The sequence below is a fragment of the Ambystoma mexicanum genome, chromosome 2p, assembly GCF_040938575.1.
Source record: "Ambystoma mexicanum isolate Mex_15411 chromosome 2p, UKY_AmexF1_1, whole genome shotgun sequence".
NCBI classification, from domain to species: Eukaryota; Metazoa; Chordata; class Amphibia; order Caudata; family Ambystomatidae; genus Ambystoma; species Ambystoma mexicanum.
In genome coordinates this window covers 808,638,313-808,660,083 of record NC_090923.1, presented here as the reverse complement: position 1 = coordinate 808,660,083, position 21,771 = coordinate 808,638,313, and the positions used below count along the sequence as shown (strand labels likewise).

At 48.2% G+C, this 21,771-nt stretch overlaps 1 protein-coding gene across 3 annotated transcripts in view; it reads left to right on the top strand.

Annotated features, from left to right (window-relative positions):
* The window catches only part of C2PH19orf47 (chromosome 2p C19orf47 homolog), a 260,110-nt gene that overhangs the window by 51,783 nt on the left and 186,556 nt on the right, over positions 1 to 21,771 (top strand). For all 3 annotated transcript variants that reach the window (XM_069644482.1, XM_069644483.1, XM_069644481.1), the window contains exons 3-4: positions 1,091 to 1,178; positions 7,728 to 7,842. In XM_069644482.1, coding sequence (XP_069500583.1) covers positions 1,091 to 1,178; positions 7,728 to 7,842 — 203 coding nt within the window. The remainder of the gene's footprint in view (positions 1 to 1,090; positions 1,179 to 7,727; positions 7,843 to 21,771) is intronic.

Sequence of the window (21,771 nt, the reverse complement as noted above, 5' to 3'; positions counted from 1 at the left end):
CCCCTCACCCATCTGTGAGGCAAAAAATCTCAGGGTCATCTTTGACTCCTCTTTTGTCTCCACGCATCATGGACCTTGCTAAGAAGTCCAACTTTCAGCTCCACCTCCTCAGGGGCATTCTACCTTTCCTTATCTTCCCCCAGAAGCTCAATGTCTTCAGAGCACTGGATCTATCCAGGCTGGACTATTGCAACAGCCTCTTCCTCAATTTGGCTCCCTCTTCCGCCTTCATCTAATCCAGAATAGGACTGCGAGGCTTATCCTTGGCCTCAAGTCCAGGGACTGTATCTCTCCAGCCCTAAAATCTCTCCTGGCTCCCGGTGACCGCAAGGATCAAAGTCAAGACCCTTTGCATCATCCACAAGGCTGTCTGGGGCTTGGGGCCTCTCTACATCCAGCTATACCTTATGGCCAGAGTCCTTTGGTCCTTTGGTCCTTAGGCTTCAACTCCCTGCAGGTCAAACGTTTATCCAAATCGAGAGTGGGAGGTAGATCCCTCGCCTCGGCTGGTTCCTCCCCCCTGGAACAGGCCTCCATGCCCCCCTCAGACTTGTGCCGGATCTTCTCAAGTTCCAGAAACCTCTCAAGACCTTCCTTTTATCCTCTTCCTTCACTCGCCCCCTCCTGTGCTAACACGACCCCCACCCCTCCTCTTGCTGCTGTGACTGGGGCCTGGACCCTTCATAGTCATACAGGGGCCAGACCCCCCCTACCAGTCCCCTCAGCATCCCCTGCCAGCACTTTCCCGGACTAGCCCAATCTGGTCCTCTTAACCCACTGCATTCATCCTCCCTTCCCTCTGGCACTTGCCGCCTTGCCCAAGCACTTGTCCACCCCATCCCTTTGGGTACCCCACTCCTGCACTTACCTCTCTGCCCACCTGCACTTATCACCTCCTCATGCGATTGAACGGTAGGATTGTCATAAGTCCAATATAACAGTTTTTGTTCTTTCTTCCCATGCCCCTCCCCAACACAAACCCCACCCCGCTCAACACCTCCCATCTGGTCTTGTAGCGCCTGAAAACAATTGTGTATAGGTGCCATATAAATGTCCAATAAATAATGTGTTCATATTGTCTTCCCTTTAGCTACATCAGAATGGATCCACTTCTTTAAGGAGGCTGGCATCCCACCAGGACCGGCTGTCAACTATGCTGTGATGTTTGTGGATAACAGGTAAAGTTAATTGACTGAAATATATTACTGAATTCAAGGGTCTTGTGGTTATCGCAGGTAGTCTTGTTAGGGGCAGGTTGGGAAGGTATGTTCTTGTCCTCATTGCAAGAGTGGGGGGAGGATTCTAGTGAGCAGTTGCACTACTCGTGGTTTTGGGGTCTGTAAAACCAGTTCCTTTAAGGATGTATTGGTACAGCTAGCAAAAGTAACCTCGTGTTGTCACCCACGTGAGTTCTTTCATCTTCCCGTGCCCCGTCTATGGGAAGCGGTGCAAATGCAGAATTCGCAGTATTGCTGGTCAGTGTGGGTGTTTCTCTGAATCGATCATATTTAATGTGTCTATTCCAGATTTAATCCTGGCAGAGCCGCACCATCCCTTCGTTTGTCTGAGTGGGATATAATGGATCACCACTAAATTGTGCAATAACATGGAATCGGGCATTAAAAGTATTGTAAACCTGACGTTGCTAATGGGCATGCCGCATGGCCTGGGACCCGAATTTATAATATAATTAACGGAAGTCATGTCGCTTGACATTTTGCATGTTACCCAAGGAAGTGTTCTTTACCTACTCTAGGTGAGCCTAAGTTTTTGTGCTGACGTTATTTTCTTTGCAACTCTGTATTTTTTAGTTTCAGCTATTAGTTGGTACTAAAGCGACCACCTGTAAACTCAAAATATTGCATTGGAGGGAGATCTGATTTGAGGCGGGGCGCAAAGCTAAAAAGGGTTTATTTACATTCACTGCCAATGGACATGCTAATCCCTATGGCCATTCCCACCCACTTCCTGCCCCTCGTTGCCCCGAAACTGATTCCCCTGAGAGCCATTTGAGCTAGCTTTATCAAGCAGTAACAACGAACTTTGTGCTCAAAGTGCTTGTCTGTAATTTCAAAGCAGTCTGGTAGGCGTAAATGGCTTAGTTGTGGCTGTAAATGTGCCACTGTTAATAAAAAAATGCCCTGACCAAGTGTCTCCAGCCATTTTGTTTATAAGCGGCTTGTGTGTCCTTCACTGAAGTCCTGTTAAAAACAACCTTGTCAAAGACTAGTTTTTAATAAATGTTTAGTGTCATCACTACATTAGGAAAATGACAGCTTCATAAGTACAGGTAGACCATACAAGAATCACCATTTTTTTTTGTTTGTGTATATTGTTTAAACATGTTAGAATCTTAAAATGTTTTCAAAGCTCATCACATAAAACAGGGTCCGAAATTGAGGAGCTGGGAGCTATTTAGCTTCCGCTTGTTGCCTATAAGCCTGGTTAGCTTGATACGAACGTCTACCTGGAGCTACTCTTGGCTCCCAGGCCAACAGATGTTGGAGAAACGTATGTAAATTTAACTCTTTGCATTTGGGACAATCTATAAATAAACATTAGGGTACATGTATTTATCATTTAACGCGTAATGGTCCAAAATAATGAATTAAATGTTAGCGTTGCAAATCAAACTTACATAAAACGCAATGTACTAGCGCCTTGTTACCCAGTGGTAGCTCCTGCTTATGCTGGATACCCAAAAGCTGCTTGTCCAATCGTAATTTCAATCCCTGTAAAAGACAAATATACAGTCCCCAGATATTAAATACAGTTGATACAACAGTTTACAGAAAATATGATACCAGATTCAACTAAGATTTGCATATAGGATATTCACTCAAAACACAATCGCTCAAGTTAATCTAATTCAGCACTAAGTTACTGGCTAAAAGCGAGGTTCCTTTTCTTTCTCATTGCGTAAATGTAAATACTAACTAAGCTTCTTAATTCAAACTCCTAATAAACCCACCAACTGCAAGGTATGATGACCACTGTCTCATATCGACCATAACGCTTCACTCTACGAAACTCCTAGAATACACAAAGTCCTTACAGTACATGGTGTGTGTTAACAATTTAGGACAGTAAATTAATACGTGCATTGTTATGTTAATTTGAATTTATAGAGCACATAGTCTTTTAAAAGGCATTGAGCTGGAAAGCAAGGTGAGGCAAAGGAACCAAAAAAGTAAGCTTTTAAAGTTTCAAGTTCATTTTGATCTTCATAAAATCGGCAATAACGTACCAGTGATCAATTATATTGCACCTTTTCAGAATCTCTAGTAGAATGTAAATTCCAACGAAATGGTAAAAATTGCAGACGTGCCTTTCGATTCGGAGAAACATTTCATATTAGGACCACAAGCAACTTGGTGTACTTGCACCGGTTTTAAATGACTCAAAAGCATGGTATGATTCCATTTACAAATCCGGTCATATTGGTAAAATCTTTTTTACTGTTCCTTGATGATCCTTTAAATCTGCTGGTGTCGACTCCAGATGAGACGGCATTTTACCACAATATGCACTAGGCGAATTCAACAGTTTCACACCCAGAACTCCTAACCTTGCCAAATCCCCATCGGACGAGCCACTAGGGATCCAACATTTTACAATATAGTTTTGAATACTTCCACTATGCACTAGCTGTTCAACCCAATTGGCAAGTTAGTTACACAATACATAGCTCTACAGTGCACCTGGTGCCAAGGACATGAGCGGGGCAGATAGTTTTGAGGTCGCGATAACTTCTTAGAACTATGAAACCCCACCCCTATGCCAGACACATTGGCGCTTGCACAACTTTCCAACCCATAGTTTAACTATTCTCTGATGTTCCTGATAGATTGGCCATTTTATAGGTTTATGACCAGGGGTCTCTGGCGGGGTCTCTGGCTGGTCCGTGCACTCAAATGCTTGGGGCTTCGACTCGCTATATTTTAAAGATCTATACTGGCGAAGGCTTAAAGCCCTTGCCCCCCTTCTCATGGGATAGCTCTCGAGAGATCAATTCCGGCCCTCCCTTATCCTTGCATGGCACATTCCTTCTGTGTTAAATGCACTAACAATAAGACACAATGCAGAGCTTTGTGTCTTCATTAAATTCTGCTGGGTTACCAGGGCTGCGAGGGGAAGACTCGCACGCACCCTTCTAACAGGCGGGACAGAATTAGGTGTGCTGGCATGGTTCTGGCACAAGGCCTCGATGGCGTCTGATGTCTAAAATAAAAACTCCGAACACCTGCAATATTCCTTCCAACATTCGTTATATCCTGACTACAATCCACCTTCTCTGGGTGTCCCTGCCTCCCCCCTTCGGTCTACCAATTCCCCTACATTTCCATCTGCAATCACCTCGTCCTGAATCGCTGAGGGACATGGGACGCAATGAAATTCAACTGTCTTCTCTCATACTAGACGCCTGGCTGCAATTCAAGAAGGGTGTGCCGCCAATGCTCTCTGCCTGAATGCCAGTAACACTGAGATCCTCCTCATTGGGACACCCGCTCCATCCTTTCCTCTCTCTGGCCGCCCACCCTGGGCTCTGTTCCTGCTCATTCCTGTGAGGCGAAGAACTTTGGTGTCATCTTCGACTCCAACCTCCTCACATCTGTCTCTAAGAAGTCAAACTATAAACTGCACCTCCTCAGAGGTATTACCTTTCTCAATTTCCCCCAGAAGCTCATTGTCTCCAGAGCTCTGGTCCTCTCTAGGCTGGACTATTGCAACAGCCTCATTTTAAATCTTCCTGCCTATGCTCCTTGACCTTTACAACTTATCCAGACTTGTCTTTGGCCTCAAGCCCAGGGACCATCTCTCTCCAGCTCAATCTCTTCACTGGCTCCCCGTGGCTGTAAGGATCAACTTCAAGACTCTCTGCATTGTCCACAAGTCTTTCTGGGGCCTGGGACCGTGCTACCCCCAACTTTCTCTTCCAAAACATCTTCCTTCTCGAGATTGCTGCTCATCCACCTCTAACTCTCTGAGGGTCGGAAGCTTCTCCAACCAGAGAGTTGGAGGCCGATCTATCTCCTTGGCTGGGGCCTCCCCCTGACTTAGCCTCCCTTCCTCTTTCAAACTCTAGCAGAACCACCTCCGGTTCCGGAAGGAACTAAAGACCTTCCTTTTCGTTTATCTTTCTCTCGTCCTCTCCCTTGCTGATGCACCGGACTGCTCCGTGCACTGGTCACCCTCTGAACTTGGCCCAGGCTCCTGCATGTCCAGTTGCTCTTGCACTGCATCCGGGCTCCCCGGCACTTCAGGGTCTGTATCTGCAACCCTACAGTCCCTTCTGTCTGCACTTATGAGCCACCTGCTGACTGCACTTGTGAGTTAACTGCACTTCCCCCTTCCCCTCCCCCCTGGCACTTCCCTGCACTTGCGCGATCTGAATGGCAGAAGGCCTACTAAGATTGTTTTGTCCTCCCTTGTTTCCCCCGCCTTGTCTTGCCTATAACACTTGTTTACAGGTGCGTCACAAATGCCACATCATATCATTGTCTTAAAGTGTAAATGGGTTTTGCTTTCTCTGAATTGCTCTAGTGCATTCTAAAATAGTGTGTTCATACTTATCATTGAGTAGCTCAAGTATGGTGTTTCAGTGCAATTGTTATGTCCCGCTAGACCGGAATTGGCATAGTCATAGCTGCTTTCTAGTTTGCGTTGATGTATAGCCATACTTGTGGCGGATGCCCACCGGAACAATGTTTTTATACATACCTTAAGGTACACTGGAGCTTATTGTTTAGATTGTTGTTTCCTTCCAATCTTCTGTTGGGGAGAGAAACTAGTTATCATAGAAGGCATGATCTACCCTTGGGCCCAATTGTTAGCCACAAATGTATGTCTGCCAGGTTTGATAGACTAAGCGACGGTTTGATAGACTGAGCGACCAAAGGCATTTTGTTGGAGGGACAGATAGAAACTTGCATGAGCTGAATTATCTGATAACCTAATTGCTGTTTAGGAGGATTACGTATATTTGTGGGCCATAGCCCAATCTGCCTGTACCAATGTGACCGAGAAGTATTGACCGAACAGCTAGCCTTTGATCCAGCCCTAATGGGCGACTAACTTGCTTTGTGGTGCAGTAGCAAGGCTAAAACCTAGATTAGGCTATAGCAATGAGGCAAAAGCCTGGATTTGAGCGTCCCATAGGTTGGTGACCACTAGACTGTCCCCGAGTTCTATCTGGAAGCCTCATATTTCATACCCCTGAGCTCTACCTAAGTGAAACCACATTACCCTGAAAGTCCATTTAAGTGCATCATATTTCCTACCCCTGAGATCCATTTAAGTGCATCACAGGGACACCAAGAAAGAAACTGGGGCTGGGGAATGAGCGCAGGGGGAAAATGGGCAACACAAACTGACATAAAAGCAAAAATACATACCGTGGGAAGGGGCGACCAATGGCAGGGATTAGGCACTCGCCTGTACTCTCAAGCTAAAAGTGCGGGTGTGCGTGCTTTGATGCTAAACTCGCAGTAGCAAGTACTGCAGAAAATGGGTGAAGGGGAGCTGGCTGTGGGTGGGAAAAGGGACACCAAGAAAGAAACCGGGGCTGGGGAATGAGCGCAGGGGGAAAATGGGCAACTCAAACCCGCAAAAATATATAATGTGGGGTGGTCCAATGGCAGGGATTATTAGGCACTCATCTTTATGTGAAGCTAAAAGTGGAGTGTGCATGTGCTTGCCGTGATGCTAAACTCCCAGTAGTCAGTAGGGCAGCCAGTGAGTACGGCAGCCAGTGATATGGAATAGTACTTAATTTCCCCAAGATTTATCTTGGCCTGATTGTATTTAAACCATTTATTTTTACAGTACATAGTGTTTCCGTGTTTCTTTGGACCATATATATGCTACAATTTATTTTTACCAAGCTACAGCCCTCTCTCCCTAAGCCTGGGTGCTCTGTCCATGCTAGCAAACATTCTCTGGCGGTACAGCCGTATACTAAGAGTGGAGCGTATGTACTGCCTGAGATATCGTTTTAATAGTCTTAGATGGACTTTAGAAACACTGCCCTAACACCCAGGTGTACTGTATGCGAGGTCTGTGTCCAGCAGAAGAATCGAGACTTTAGTACACTAAAATATCAAGTCTGGTGTCCGTGCAGACTGGGACTGCTAAGCAGGGTGCAGATGGGGTGTGAAGTTCAATTTCTGGAGAAGGCATAGTAGGAGTATTCTTCTTTGTGGTAACCCGGGTAATACTGGGAAGAGGAGGCATACAGGTTAGCGTAAACCTTTTACTCCTTCCCCAACCCAGAGAGCTGCTCCCCTCACTCAACAAGCTCTGCTTGCCATACATAGCAATGGGTGCCAGGCAGGTATAACTAGCTGGAAGACGGATGAGCTGGCAAACTCAAATGGCAGCTGTCGAGAAATGTGCCCTGCATGGCAGCCACATACAAGTTAGGAGCAGTGCTTGTAGTGGACCTGGAGGAGAACAATGGATGTTGATGGGGGGGGGGGGGGAGGGGTTCTCAGTATGGGTAAGCCTGACTGAGGGGCGGTGCCATGGAGAATGAAGAGCATGAAGCTGAGGGGCATCAAATATGACTGAGGTGGTCAGAGCAGCAAGGTGCCCAAGACTCCCTCCCAGTTGTAAAGCAGAGTATGTGATGAACAGACAAACCATTCGGCATTTATTATTTCTCTGCAGAGACTATTGACAGTCAATGTTTTCTAAAGCAAATCTGTTTTTTTTTTTCTTTTCTTCAGGATACAGAAGAATATGCTGATGGATCTAGATAAGGAGATCATGAATGAACTAGGAATCACGATAGTCGGAGACATCATCGCTATTCTGAAACATGCCAAGATTGTCTACAGACAGGTACAACCTCATGTTTGTGATTATAACCTTTTTACCATTTCGAAGTGTATTTTATGTTGTAATAGAAACCACATGTGGAAAGTAAAGCTTTCATTCAAATTTTAAACTAAGTTTATAGATTTGAATGGCTTCTTAAAATGTCTTACAGCTTCATTCATGTTTTGTGGACCATGCAGTTCAATTCGAAAGTAGATATGTCCGGTACCTTAAAGGAGTGGTATTGTGCACCATTGTTCTTTAAAAGCATTGAAGCAGTAGTCCGCAGCAACTTGGTGACTAGAACAGACTATGCAAATTAGCCCAAAAGTGAGTACTCAAACTGTCTCATGTTGACAGCCATTTTAGAGTGGACCATTGCGACATTCAGCAGTGTTACTAATTAACAAGAATTTATTGCTCAATACAGAAATGCAATGTGGCCTTGTTTTAATCAAACACACCTTTTTCTGTCTGCTTGTTTGTGTTATTGGAGGACTCGCGTAGGCCAGCTCATGGGGGGGGAATGCTTAAATCTAGGGGCAACTCTAGCCATCTAATTTCTGCTTGTATTTTAGTAGCTTTACATTCCTGTTGCTGGAACATTTTGCTGCAAAGGTTTGCTGCTGCTTTTAAGCACTGGATGTGGCCTTACTGACTGGGTCCTCTATCCCTTACCTTTGCTCAGTTTTTCAGTTTTTCTTTGTCTGCTGGTCAGCCTTCCTTTGCTGTCCTTTCTTTTACTGTGCTCTCCTTACTAGATCTGGGGGCTTTTCTGTGTTTTATTATTTTTTTCTCTGCAGTCTTCCTTTTTGTCATCCTGGTCGTTTTTATTTATTGGACATTTGGAAATCGCGAATCTAGGCAAGGCCTGATTACTGCCTACCGTTCTATGGCGCTTAGACCTCCAGATCCACCCTCTGAGATCCCATAACTCTTAAGGCATTGTCCCTCTATAAACCACTCTGTAAGACCTACGCCTTCCTGTGAAACCCGCCTGAATGCCCTGATCAAGCACCATAGACCGTGTAAATACACATCTAGCGTTGTATCCAGTTGAAGGTACACCTCTCCTCACATATATAATCTCTAGTTTTCTTCCCACTAGACAGACAACATGCCACACACTAGTTGAAGCAGAGCAGTGCGCTGGTGCAACGTTAGGCCTGATGAGATGAACCACAGCCGAACTCAACCACCACCAATGCACAGCCCATCTCCCCATCCATGCACCTCATCAAACTGCAACCCTCACACCACACCTATCACTCCTCGCCAGATCAACCCCCACCCGGACCCACTACCCACCATGTAGATCCCGCTCAATTAAGAACAGCAAGATGGAGGGGGAACAGAGCCCATCGCCCCATGGAACATACTGGACAGCACAGCGAGCAATATCAAACACCATCCACTCACCCGCAACAACTGTGCACACTGTTTCCAAAAATAACACCTCCAACTTGCGCTTCCCCAGCCTTAGCTCAGCAAGGGCAGCTCCGGCCAAAACCCCAAGCTCCAGTCTCTCCCACTCTCACCCACACCCCTTGGACTGCCCAAAAATCAACAAAAAGCTCAGACCAAATGCACCTTATGCCCTTCTCAGCATCACCCATACTCCAGCCCAGATCGCAAACACTACCACCCCACAATAGGACCCATTCCTCCCCACCCATAACACGGTCGAAGCCCTCTTCCTCTCTTCCCGTTGTTCCATTCTCTCCACACCGCACCTCCCCACCTCACCCTGCTCTACCCTCCCCTCTGCCCCACTCAGAACAGCCCCCCCTCCCCCAACACTCAACCCTACCTGCCCAGCAACTACAAGGACACCCCAACAACTATCCGGCATACTCATCAACACCAGGTCAGTAGCCATTAATAAATGCCACATCTCTGACCTCGTCACAGAAGAAACCCCAGACATCCTTTTCATTACTGAGACCTGGTTTGCTTATGACTACGGGCCCATCGCAAACAAGGCCTTCCCACCCGGCTACAACCTTGCGGTCCGAAACAGATTGCGAAACGGGGACGGTGTTTATCTTGCGATACTACAGCAATTCCCAATAATTAAGGACACCTCAACCAACAACACAGATTACGAATCCCTCATGGTAAAACTACAACTCTCACCTTCCAACTCACACAGCAAGGAGTGACAAGGAATTGAGTGACAGCCGTGGCTCTGACACGGCCGCCATTGACCTATCTTGGAGCAGCCACGCTCCCATCAGTTCTGCTATGGGGAGTTTCCACCCCAGCGACAGGGAAGCACACACTATACACAAAGGAAAAAACCCCGAACCGCCTTGACGGACTCGTCAGTGCGGCCCCAACGGGTATGCCGATATCTTTGGAATCCACAGGGTCGGCAGCCCTCTCAGCAAACGTATATGCGCCATGCGCTGGGGCAAGCCAGTGACAAGGGCGTCGGCACCAAAGTCCATATGAGCGCGGAGACGCCTCATAAGAGTGCACCGCGCAGAAGTTTTCGGCAACATCTAAGACAGCGAGGAAGCCGCTAGGGCAGTCTAAATCCCTTCCAGACATGCAGGAGATCCGCGAGGTTCTCGCAAACATCATCTCAGTGCCAAATGGGCCCAAAGACACATCCAGACGTAGAGAAGGTCAGGAAGAGTATTGTGAAGGTTCCCAACCCATGTCTAAGACCCTGTCAGACAAAACTCAACAGCCTAACAACCCAGTTCCCCAAGAAGAACCCTCTGGGTCCTCCCTATGGACCAGGGACAGGTTTGAGGGGTACATGAATAAACATTAAACATTTTTGGACTTTTGCAGAAAGGTTTCACTCCCAAGAGGCATAGAGAGGATGATCTCTATCCTACTATGTCTAAATTTCATGAGGAAGTATTTGATCTGACAGAACCAGAGGAGGACCCTTATGATCAGGGTGGGGGAATCCCTTTGAAGAACCCCAGATTGGGGTGAGGATCAACTTGTGGTTGAAGCACCATGGCTGTCACCGACTAATATCCCTGACCCAGACAATTATGCATGGATCCTCCCGCATCTCGTATAAGACGGGTATCTCCCATAGATGATCAGATGGCATTCAATGCTATCCTGAAGAAAGAAGTAGAACATTTCCAGATTGCCACACAAGAAGCGGTACAAGACAGACTTTGTGGAGTACATTTTGAAGGAGAAACCACCTTCAAGCCAGGCGTTGCCTCTTCTAAAATCCATCAAAAGGCTTATCACCCCTTCTTTGCTCACTTCTTCACAAACAAGGGCAGTTAACCCACGAATCGAAGTTTTTTCGCCCCCTCGCCTACAGACCCACTCTACATCCGGGGACATGCCACTCCAGATTCCCTAGTGGTGGTAAACTAGGAAAAGAGCAGGGGTACCCTTGTCCACGGCAGGGAACTTCTGGACAAGGATTGCAAGAAATGATATGCCCTGGATAAGAGCATCACAATAGCCGCAGCCGATTCCACCAGAATAGCCAACAATAACGCGTTGTTGGCTAGTTACAGCGATGCCCAGTGGAATCTACTACAGGAAGGCCTGCAGGCAGTTCCAGAGCCAACACGATCCCGCCTAGGGGCTGTTGTGTCAGAGGGGAGGCAGGTGAATCGAAACATCCTTAAAAACACCCTTGATGCTGCAGAGACAGCAGGAAGAAAACTAGCCCAAGGTAGCTTGTTGAAAAGGTACACGTGGCTGAATAATTCGGGGTTCAAACTGGAATCACAGGCATCCCTCATTAACAAACCAGTAGAGGAATCTAACCTGTTTGGAAAGGCGGTGGATGAGGCTTTATAGACTGTGAAAAAAGAACATGAGACCCTGAGTCACTAAATCAAATAACTCGGAGACCCTATTAGCAGCGATGGGGTAATTCTCGCCATTCCTTTTGCGGACAATCTTTCCCACGTTCCCGACACAATAATTATGGAACGGGAAATGCATGAACCTCAGGACAAGGGGCAGCTGCCTCTAACCAATATCCGCTAAGAGGACCGCGCTGTGCCAAAGGAAGGGGGAGAAGCACCACTTATAGAGGCTCCCAGGCCTCAAATCGGAAATGACTTGCCGATACGGGATCCCTCCCATGTCTCCCAGACAGAGGATGGATGACCTCATTCTTCCACGCATGGGAGGGAATAACCACAGACCAGTGGGTGCTCAAGACCATCCCCACGGTTACTGAATCGAGTTCAGCCGACCGCCAACATCCAGGCGAATGCCACCAGAACATCTGAAGATCCTACTACGAGAGGTCACAATCCTGCAAGAAAATGGCACGATCAAAGTCATCCCATTCTACAGGTAAACGAGGGTATTTATTCAGTGTACTTGTACCCAAAAAGGATCTCGCCGTGCGCCCTGTGCTAGATTTGCGCCCAGTGAACACATTTGTCAAACCACAAGTTTCGTATGACAACACTGCAAGAGGTAATCCCTCTACTAAAACAGGGGATTACATGGCAACATTGTACATGAAAGATGCATACTTTCATATGTCGATGCTGCCAGCACACAGAAAATACTGAAGGTTCTTGATAGAGGACAAACACTATCAGTTCAAGGACCTTCCCTTCAGCATTGCCTCAGCCCCAACAGTGTTTAAGGTACTGGCGGTAGTAGCAGCTCACCTGCGCAGGAAGTCCATCCCAGTCTATCCATACCTTGACGACTGGCCAATAACTGGGATTCGCACAGAACATGCCCATCAAACACTCAAAAGAGAGTAGATCTTCTCTTCAGTCTTGGATTCTCAATAAACGAGACGTCCAGTCTAGACCCTGACCAGGTCAAACAATTCCTGGGAGCTCCAATTCGGACAGAAGACGGCCTAGTCTTCCCCTCCAACGAGAGGGTTCAAAACATGCTGTTCCAGATCCCTCACTATGTAGCCAGTCACAAGGTCACTGTACGCAGGGCCATGTGACTTAGGATGGCTTCCTGCATTTACTTAGTCCCACACGCACGTTTGCGCATGCGCTCCAGCCAGTGGTGTCAGGCCAGCGGACAATGGGACAATCTAGTGGTTGTCTTGGCAGCCCTCGTTCTCTCTGCAGTGATGGTTGAGGGAAAACCTCTTGAAAGGGAAAACCTTCACCACCCCTGGAGTAGAAGTCACAGACGCATCTGTGAGAGGGTTGGGGGCTCACCTCCATCATCGCACTGCTGTTGATCCCCAGCAGTAGCATCCAACCACATAAACCTGTTGGAATTGTTGGCAGTGTTCAAAGCCCTAAAAGCTTGTCAGACACAACTTCAGGGTAAGACAGTACTAGTCCTCACGGACAGCACCACAGTGTCACGCTCACCTGGTCTCCACGGAGGCGTAGCACATAGCCGCACATATTATGGCTGCACTGGCGTTGCACAGCTTGAGTGATGCCTGCCCGCGTCTTCTCCCTCTATCAACCCAGGAGGCATTTGCTTGCAATGTCGAAACAAGATATTAGCTAACTGAGTGGAGCCGGATTGGTTCCACCTCCTTTAACCTTCTTATGACCCTTCTCTTCTGTCTCACCTTGGAGTTCTTATTGGTAGGCTCTCCGTCCTGCAATCTCTAGCAGGGGCGCGGTATGTACATTCTTTCCCAGGACCAAGTTACTTCACTGATCCTGCAGGGCTGTTGTAGAGTTTTTGAATAGCTGGATTAAGCAGGTAAGTCTCTATGCTAATGGATGCTTGGTATAGGTGATGTCCTTATTGCCCAAGTTTTAACCTGCGTTTCTCTTTTCTTTCAGGTGCGGTCTTGAGCGGTTTTCGGATGAAGATTAGACTCTCCCTAAGATGCTGAGCAGATTTCCTGCAGCTGAGTATTAGCGCGCCTACGTGGCGCTGAATGTCTGTAAAGCTGTTTCTTTTCCGTGCGCGACTAACCTGCTGTTTGTTTTCCTTTTCTGCAGGCACAGCGCTGCTCCAGGACGGCGATGGGAAGAACCGCTTTAACGAAATTCCTGAAGAATACAGACCCCGGTTGAGTATTGGGTGTCCGTGCAGATACCTTCTTCTCTGCAGGTGCGGCGGCCCGGAGAGCAGCTGAAGGCGCAGCCGATTGGATGGAATACTGCAGGTAAGGCCTTCGTTGCTGTACTAACTCCTGTTCTCTTTTCCTTCTCTCAGGTGCCACTGGATCGGTATCTCAGGACGGGCGTGGCTGTAGAAGTTCGAGTACTGAGCAGACACAGTGAGCGTTATGCTGCGGGAATGCAGAATAACGCGAAGCGTGTTCTGCCTGTACGGTGTGGCTTAAATAGCCTTGTAAGTAGTTCCAGGTAAAATAGTCCATTAGGCTGTGAATGTAGTCCCATGCAATTAGCACATGTTATGAGTTGGCGCCAGGACTGAGTCCAGGAAATCCTAGGACACTTTTGGGGCTTGATAAGCCCCTAAGGGTGCCAGTGACTGGGGTAGGCCCATAAGCTCCAGAGGTTTTGGGAGTTTGTACCATGACACACGGCCTTGTATTACCTGAACAAACGGGGGGGGGGGGGGGGTCGTCACACACTCTGCAAAGCTATCCCAACTCTCATAGAACAATTGGAAGTTGGCTCTCAAACATGGGTTGTTCCTCCTGCCGCAACATGTTCCAGGGGAACTCGATCTTCTGGTAGACGCGCTCAGCAGAGACTTCCAACTACCCACAGAGTACAAATGGTAGCTACACAAAGGCATTGTCTCCAACGTCTTTGTGGAATGGGGCTTCCCGAATATCGACTTGTTTGCAGTTCTGGAGAACGCACAATGCCGGGATTACGCGTCCAGATACCCCCAGAACTGCTCCAAAGGGAACTCTCTGGATAACATGGTCAGGGAAATGTCTTTACGCTTCCCCCCTGGACTCCCTACAACAAGATGCATCAGGAACCAGTCACAAAGATTCTGGTGGGCCCGCCAACCCTGGTTTTCCCATCTGATGGCGATGTCAATTTCTCCTCCAAAATTAACTTGCCCATTCAACATGCTTTCACAAGACAAGAGGGAGACTCTCCATCCTTGCCCCCAAACTCTCAATTTAGCAGCCTGGCTCCTGAGGTCATAGAGTTCTGGCACCTCCAACTTCCTCTGGGATGTATGGATATTCTTAAGGAGGCAAGAAAGCCTAACGTCAGACATTGTCACTCCAATAAGTGGAAACGCTTCATCAACTGGTGCCATTCTAAGAGCCTCAATCCCATAGACTGCTGACTCATCTACTAGACTCCGGTCTGTTTTTTGATTCACTAAAAGTCCACCTGGCAGTGCTTTCAGGATACAAACATCGTCGTGGTGGAAGATCCCAGTCATCAAAGCTTTTATGGAACGAGTTAAGACTTAATCCCCCCCATTTCAAACCCGACCTCTGGGTCGGACCTACATGTGGTATTAACTAGACTAATGGGATCTCCCTTTGAACCTATGCATAAGGCTAGCCTTAAGGCTCTCACTTTGAAGTGACTGCCTTCCTGAAGGCAGTCACTTCAATCAGAAAAGTCAGTGAATTACAGGCCCTTTCAGTTCAAGAACATTCTGTTACAATTCACAAAGATAAGGTGGTTTTGCGCAGTCACCCTAGGTTTGCGCCTAAATTCATTTCAAAGTTCCATGTGAACCAATCAATTGAACTACCCACCTCCTTCCAGAACCCCACTAACGTGGCAGAAAGAAGCCTGCACACACTTGATGTGTGCAGGGCAATCCTATATTACCTGGAAAAGATGAAACCACTACAGTTTTTCAATTCTGAGGAAGCAGATCGAGAAGGGGACCCTGTCTCTAAGTCCGCCATCTCAAAGTGGATTGGGATTGTAAACTGCATCACACTCTGCTACTCTCTTGCTCAGAGCGATCTGCCCTTCAGGCCACGAGCACACTCTACTTGGGGCATTGGGGCTTCCATAGCATTCATTGCAAATGTTTCCCTTGAATCCATTTGCAAAGTAGCAAACTGGAGTTCTATATACACCTTTACAAAATACTACTGCCTAGATCCTCACTCTAGGTCAGATTCTCAGGTGGGACAAGCAGTACGAAGACATCTCTTTACTCCTGTTGTTCCTTTTCACACCTCACCTCCAACTCTAGGTACTGCTCGCTAGTCTATGCACGGCATGTGACTCTAAGCAGAAACATAAGCATCAGAAGACATGCATTAATCACCGTAATAGCATTTCTGATGATTGTATCTGCTTAGATTCACATGCGCCCACCCTTCCTCTCTGCTCGGAGTAGAAGGAATATAGGCATCTTAATACTTTCTCTCTCTGTACTCACTTTAGTCATAAGGCACCCTCGCGGCAGAAAAAACACATTCGGAGGGACCTTGGTGTGCGAAGGATCTTGAGTACACTACATGTTACATTAGGGATGGCGTTAACAGCACGCCCAAGTTGACTTCTCCTTTTGACCCTCGAAAGACAAGATGCAGTAAACCACGATTACCACTAGATGTCGACTATATGCACAACAGGATGTGAATCTTAGCAGCTACAATCAGAAATGCTATTATAGAGATGCCACCAGGGGGCTCACCAATGGAAGTCGCATCGACTTAGACCTCCCGCTACAGCTCCGGTAATAATGGAAAAAGCACCCACCAAGCACCCCCCACTCGGCAAACGACCCCACGAGGACAATGAGTGCGTGGGACATCGAGAAACCACACTTCTGAGAGGGAGTTATCGACAAAGGAGGAAACAAAAATGAAAGTGTTTTAGACAGTCTCCCACATGCTTCCGGGCAGATCATAGAGATGGGAAGACGCAGTCCCAAGAATGAAGGCGCAGCGGAGCGGGAAAGGAAACCAGTGAGAACCACGTGGTGTAGAGAAAGTGGGGACCCTCTTCAGACAGACCTCCCCGGACAAGGTGGCCCAGGGGGCGCAATCAACCTCATCAGGGGGTGCCGAAGAGGAGCAATCGGAAACAAACCCATTGGGGCTGGAAATAAAACCTAGACCAAGGCCAATAGAGCGAGGAGCACTTGCGACGTGAGATCCGCAGTCTCTCCCCGGGTGGGGGTCAGAGGGGGGGGGGGGGGATTTGGTTTGTCGCTTCATAATATATCCACAGCCCCAATCGGACCAGTTGAGAAACCAGACTGCGCGTTGCTGGGAGAAAAGAGGACATCGCCTGAAAGGAGTTTCAGATTAAAACACTGCCACCCCACTCTCCAGCACATCCGGACAGCTTCAAGGGTGTTTAAACGGTCAAGACTAGGGTGAGGGCCCCCTTGACAAGCTTCTGGGGTTCTCTTGTTGAGGAGAACCATCTCTGGTTCCGGAAGCACCTCAAAACCTTCCTCTTTGCCTCCGCTTTCTCTACCTCTCTCCCCTGCTAAAACCACTGAACCTGCACCGAATCTGCTACTCGACCACTCACCGATCTCGGTCCTTGGCCCAGCCACTCTTCCCTTGCACTGCCTACCTGCACCACGGGACTGTCTGTATCCCACAGCCCCTTCTCCTGGCACTTACCTTGCACTTGCCACCAGCTGGCCCTATTATTTATCTTGTATTCTACTAACCTTTACTGCACTTGCCACCAGCTGGCCCTATTTATCTTGTATTCTACTAACCATGTACAGCACTTTCCCCCCTCTCCCCTTCCCCCTGCACTTTCCCAGTCCCCTCTACCCTTGCACTTGCGCGTTCTGAATGACACCTGGTCAAGTAGGATTGTTGGTCTCCCTGTGTTCCCCCCCCCCCGCCTCGTCGCGCCTTGAAACACTTGTGTATAGGCGCGTTACAAATGCCATATCATCATGTGCCCACCCTCCGGTGAGGTCTACAGTGGTAGACGAAGAACATCAAGGGAGAGGACAACAGCGTGCCAAAACAAAACCAGCGGAAGACTAAGAGGGGGTGACACCAGACAGGACCCTGATTGTAGAGCGAACAACTGGCGGGCCCTCAAAAGTGACTCCTGGAGAAACCGCAACAGAGGCAGGTACGACTGCCTAGGACCCCAGAACCTTGGCACGTGGGCCTGGAGAGCAACGAGCAAGGCACAGCACTGGGTGGTAACTGCAAAGCCCTGCCCCCATTTGAGTTGCCCATGGACTGGAGGCCAAAACTGGGAACAGCTCGAGTACCAGAAGTCTGAGATGAGGATACCGCAACCCAATCCCAGCATATCAGAGGCAGGAAGTGACGCGATGCCCACCAAAAAGGGTACCGCCGCCTTCCTGGAAGACATTAGAGGACTGAGGTCCGACATTGGTGGAAAAGTGGACAAAATAAATGTGTATTGACAGCATGGATTAGAGATTGCAAGCGGTGGAGCAGAACCAGTCATCCCTCGAAACGCAGAGGGACATGAGTATAGCAGAGTTGGAGAGGAGATTAGGAGAGGTTGCTCTAAAGATGGACGATTTTGAGAACCGAGAGAGGAGAACAATCTAAGGTTTTTTGGAATTCCGGAAAAGGAGGGTGAAACAGAGGGAGACTTGTGGAGAACCATACATGAGGTGGTAAAAATTCTGTTTGGAGATGACAATATGGATGAGCCCAAACTGAAGAGGATCCACCGAGCGGGGGCGATCTGGAGAGGACCGCGCTTGGTGCGGTTTCACAATTACAGAGACACAAAATTCTTGAAGGCAAGGGGACGAGATCTGTGGTCCTGGGAAATGCGCATGTGGCAATATACCAAGATTTATCTGCACTGACGCTGGCAAAGAGGCGTCTGTGCTCCCCTCACAAAGTGGCTCAATGAAAAAGGGGCATGATACTGCTGGGGGTTTCCCTTCTCCGTATCATTTGAAGTGGTGGGCTACAGTTGCAAAGTAGTCACCGAAGAGGACATTAGAAGGGTCAATTAGGAGTTGCTGGGCCGAGAAGGTCAGAAAAGGGCAGGTGATGATAAAGGCCCAGAGGATAGGTGATAGCGCATTAAGGGCCAGAATAGACGTAAATTCCCCGGCTCCTGGAAATTAAGAAAGCTTGGATCGCCCCAGGCAGGCCCACCTTGAAACAAGTGAACAGGGCGGGGGGAACACGATACATTGTGATATAATCTCTCATGGTGAATGATGATTCACATGGAGGTAACACAAATTATGGTAGCGAAACTGGAGTGGGGGCTCTAAGTGGAAAAGTTGGAGTGAACTGGTCGGAAAGTGGGAGAGGACCACTGGTGATTCAATCTCGTCGGGAGAAATGGAGGGACGGGAAGGGCTTATGTCCAAGAGGAGGATGTTCTAATTTAGTGGCGGGGATGGGGGCAGTTTGGGGGGAGGGGTTTAGAGGGTCCTGAAAAGTTACAGTTCAAAACGATGGTGTGACCCGGCTCAGAAGGTCATGCAAGTGGGTTCGTCTCAGGAAAGCGGGGAACTGATGGATGGTTAAGGGAAAAAAAGATGTCTGGTTTAGGTGATATGCGGATCGGCTCCCTTAACACCTGGGGCCTAAGCTCCCCCTCAAAGATTGCTGGTGTTACGTGAATTCAAGAGGTCCAAGCTTGACTGGATGTGCATACAAGAAACACTGGAAAAAGTGAGGGGAACCACGATTACGCTTCTGGGAGGTTGGGGGTGGGTGGCGAAGTCTTTATGGCCTCAGATGTTACAAAGAGACTGGGGTCGGTGGGGGGTTTAGCAATCCTGCTCTCGACCAGGCAGAACTTTGTTGTGTAAGAGGTGTTGGCGGAGATATTTGTTAGTGAAGGGTCTCTTGCATGGGGCGAAGTTCACCATTGGTTCGATATATGCCCCAAACGTGCAGCAATGTGGCTTCTGGGAGAAAGTTGGAGATTAATTAATCCAATTCACAGGTCAACTGGTGGTGGGTGGGGACTTCAATATGGTGTTGGACACGCAGAGAGATCGCAACAGGATGGGGGTGGAAGAATTAAGACCAACCCAAGTGAATCAGAGTGCTCTAAAGGGGTTAATGAGGTACTGGGTTTGTATGACACTCCAATCGGGGCCAGCAGGTGACGGGCCATTCACCTACTATTCAGCAGCCCATGATTCCTTCTCGCGAATAGAATTGATTCTGGTCGACCAAACTCTGAGAGATCAGGTGCTACAGTCTCCAGTGGCACTGATCTGTGATCGGAGCACGCTATGGTAGCAATTAAAGTTGACACTTGGAATCTGGGATCCCCTGGGGGAGCTGCAGATGCAACAACTTCCTGCTTAAGGATAAAGAGGTGCAGCGGGAGCTGCTTGGAGGGATCAAGAAATACTTCCTTTTTAATGATATAGGGGTGGTGAGGATCCAATCCTGTCTGGGACGGCTTCAAAGCGGGGGGGGGGGAGCAGGAGGAGGAGGCCCAAATTGATGATTTTTTAATGCAATAGAAGAAAATCTAGATGAGCAGAGGAAGTGGTTAAGGCAATCACAGGAAAGAAAGCAGGGTCAATTCCCGGGGAGGATGGTTTCGCCATGAAAATTTGCAAATTATATTGATCCCTGTAGACTCCACATTTAGCAAAGCTATACAATGCATGCCTGGAGGGTGAACCCATCCCCGATGATGGCGGCAGTCATTGTCACAAAAGAAGGGAAGGATCAGACCAGATGCGCCTCCTATAGGCCAATCTCCCTCCATAATTGAGATGGGAAGATCCTGGCAGAAGTCCTGGGAACAAGACTGGAGGGAAAAATGACGCTACTGGTGCATGGGGACCAGGTGGGACAGATAACATAAGGAAGACAATCAACCTGATCCACGGAGTGCAAAAGGGACGCTGGTTTAGTGACGCTGGATTCAGAATAGGTCCAGATGAAGGTCATGTGGATGATGGGGATAAGAACGGATTTCCTGAAATGGGTAACAGAGCGAGTGTGCGGATAAACTGGGGGGGGGGGAGGGAGGGGGGGGGTCCTCAGTCGTTCGAGCTTGCGAGAGGCACCAGGCAGGCATGTCCCCTCTCCCCATTGCGGTATAGCCTCGCGATGGAGCTGCTTGCAACCTCAATACGGATGAACAACCAGATCTGTGGCATCACGGGGAGAACTGGAATACAAAATCCCACTGTTCGCAGATGATTTATTGGCCTACCTCACAAACATTGGTTCCTCCCTCCCAGCATTAATGGCCCAGATAGAGGAGTATGGTCTCCTTTCAGGGCTCATAATTAATGTGGGGAAACTGGCCATCCTGCCTTTACTGGCATGGTGCCCGATCCTAGCCACACAAATAAGTTACCTGGCTATGAAGATTAACCAGAAAAGTATATGCTATCTTGGCATTTGGGTGACACAGTTGGGCGAAATGGTAACCACTAATTTTGAGCCCTACCTCACACAACTGTCGGCGGACTTGAAGAGATGGGGCCTGTTGATATTGACATGGTATTGACATGGTATGGAAGGATGACCTCCATAAAAATAAATGTATTACCTAGGTTGCTATATCTGTTTACAGCAATTCCAAATCGCCTCCCGGACATGTTTTTTTAGTGGGGTCACAGGAGAGCTGTGTAGGTTTATATGGGGTAATAAGACGCCAAGAGTGAAAATGGCAACACTTACCCTTCCGAGAGATAAGGAGGCATTCGGGTTCCCAGACATCCGCAGATACTATCAAACGGCACAAATCAGAGTGATGTTAGAACATATGAGGGATGATCTGGGGACGTATTGGATTTTTTAGAAGATTTGGAAGCGCACCCCCTGAAGGTTCATGACTGCTTCTGGGTCCAGCCGAGAGTACTTCCAGATCCAACACTGGTTATTTATTTTTTTTGGTTGGTCTGGAGGGACTCAATTGAGACACAAGGGTTTACATCATGGCCCTCACCAATGTCCTCATTATGAGGACACCCGTTTGTGAATGCTGGAAATCATGTCGCCCCAATTCAAAGGTGGTCGGGTGCAGGGCTGGAAAGGGTGGGACAACTCTTCAAGGGTGGGTTCTTCCAGGAATGGGGGAAGGTGCGGGACTCGCTAGGAGGGGACTCATCGTGATTTTTGACTACCTCAAAATTAAGGGCACTCCGACGGATCCTAAATGGGTAAAAGAGGTGTCTAGGGAACGG